Here is a 1,605-nt window from a genome sequence, read left to right as displayed (position 1 = left end):
ACCTTAGGTTTGTCATACTTTTTGGTAGGAATAATCAACATGAAAATATAGAAAAAAAGGTATGTTTTATTGCATTACTTTTCTTAATTTTTTAAATAGTGATCAAGGGGTTCCCATGAACCCTAAGAGAATAAAGGTCATTCCTGCGTGGCCCACTCCACCAAGTATAAGAAAAATTTGGGACTTCCATAACTTATCAAACTTTTACAAAAGGTTTATCCCATATTTTTCTATACTTGTAGCACCACTCATTGAGTTGGTGAGGAACCATGTTCCTTCATGGGAAGATGCCCAGGAAATGGGTTTTCAGACCTTACCTTACAAGCTCCAGTGGAGCTTACATCACAAGCAATGCCTTATTAATCCTCATGTGTTGATGCTGCCGGTACCCAAGAGACCTCTTATCTAGTACATGATAGTGTTGGATGAGTCGATGGGATGCATGCTGGGGTAGCACGACGATGCCAGAAAAAGAGAACGGGCGGTCTATTACTTGAGCAAAAGGTTCATGGCTTGTGAGATGAACTACTCTCTGTTGGAAAGGACATGTTGTGCCTTGGTATGGGCATCCCATCGTCTAAGGCAGTATATGTTGAGCCATACCACTTGGCTGGTATCCAAAATGGACCCAGTCAAGTACATTTTTGAAAAGCCCGCTCTTACGGGGTAGATCGCTTGGTGGCAAGTTTTGCTATCTGAGTTCGACATTGTCTATGTCACCCAAAAGTCGATAAAGGCAAGCGCCTTGGCAAACTATTTGGCTCAGCAGCCTCTTAATGATTACCAGCCCATGCATCCGGAGTTTCCCGATGAAGACAATATGGCCTTGTTCAAAGAAAAGTTAGAGGATAAGGACAAGGATAAGTGGGTCATGTGGTTCGACGGCGCGTCCAACGCCCTAGGCCATGGGGTTGTGGCGGCTTTGGTCTCTCCCGACAATCAATGAATTCCCTTCATGGCCAAATTGGGTTTTGATTGCACAAACAACATGGCCTAATACGAGGCATGCGCCCTCGGGATCCAAGCAACAATTGACTTCAACATCAAGTTGCTCAAAGTGTACGGAGACTCAGCCTTGGTAATTCACCAGTTGAGGGGAGAATGGGAGACTAAGGGTCATAAGCTAATACCCTATCTAACTTACAAAAAGTTGGCTGAGTTCTTCGATGATGTCTCTTTCCACCATGTTCCCATAGAGGAGAATCAAATGGCTGATGTGCTTGCCACTCTAGCATCCATGTTCCAGCTGACTCTGCTCGGAGACTTGCCATACATCGATTGTTGTTTGATAGAGGAGGAACAAGATTGTAAACCTTGGTACTTCAACATCAAGCGATACATAAAAAACAAGGAGTACCCATAAAGAGGCTTTCAACAACGATAAAAGAACATTAAGAAGGTTGGCAGCCGGTTTCTTGTTGAGTGGAAGCATTCTGTACAAAAGAAACCATGACATGGTTTTACTCCGATGTGTGGATACCAGGGAGGCTAAACAGATGCTAGTAGAAGTCCATGAGGGTTCCTTTGGAACACATGCCAACGGGCATGCTATGGCCCGGAAGATTCTGAGGGCGGGGTATTACTGGCTCACCATGGAGAGCGACT

At 44.5% G+C, this 1,605-nt stretch overlaps 1 protein-coding gene across 1 annotated transcript; it reads left to right on the top strand.

Annotated features, from left to right (window-relative positions):
• Positions 1-820: 820 nt before the first annotated feature.
• Positions 821-1,363, top strand: LOC113000188 (uncharacterized). Its single transcript, XM_026126865.1, has 2 exons — positions 821-925; positions 1,004-1,363. The coding sequence occupies exons 1-2, from the start codon at positions 821-823 to the stop codon at positions 1,361-1,363; spliced, it is 465 nt and encodes a 154-aa protein (XP_025982650.1).
• The last annotated feature ends 242 nt before the right edge of the window (positions 1,364-1,605 follow it).

The sequence above is a fragment of the Glycine max genome, chromosome 18 (assembly GCF_000004515.6).
Source record: "Glycine max cultivar Williams 82 chromosome 18, Glycine_max_v4.0, whole genome shotgun sequence".
Taxonomy (NCBI): domain Eukaryota; kingdom Viridiplantae; phylum Streptophyta; class Magnoliopsida; order Fabales; family Fabaceae; genus Glycine; species Glycine max.
The sequence above is the reverse complement of the archived record's forward strand: the minus strand, read 5'-3'. Positions and strand labels throughout refer to the sequence as shown.

What these genes read in the sequence shown, in the direction of transcription:
- LOC113000188 (XM_026126865.1), top strand. Translation starts at nt 821, where the DNA reads ATGGCCTTGTTCAAAGAAAAGTTAGAGGATAAGGACAAGGATAAGTGG. An exon ending in ATGGGGTTGTGGCGGCTTTG is followed by an intron (nt 926 to 1,003) that starts GTCTCTCCCGAC and finishes GCCTAATACGAG; the next exon opens with GCATGCGCCCTCGGGATCCA.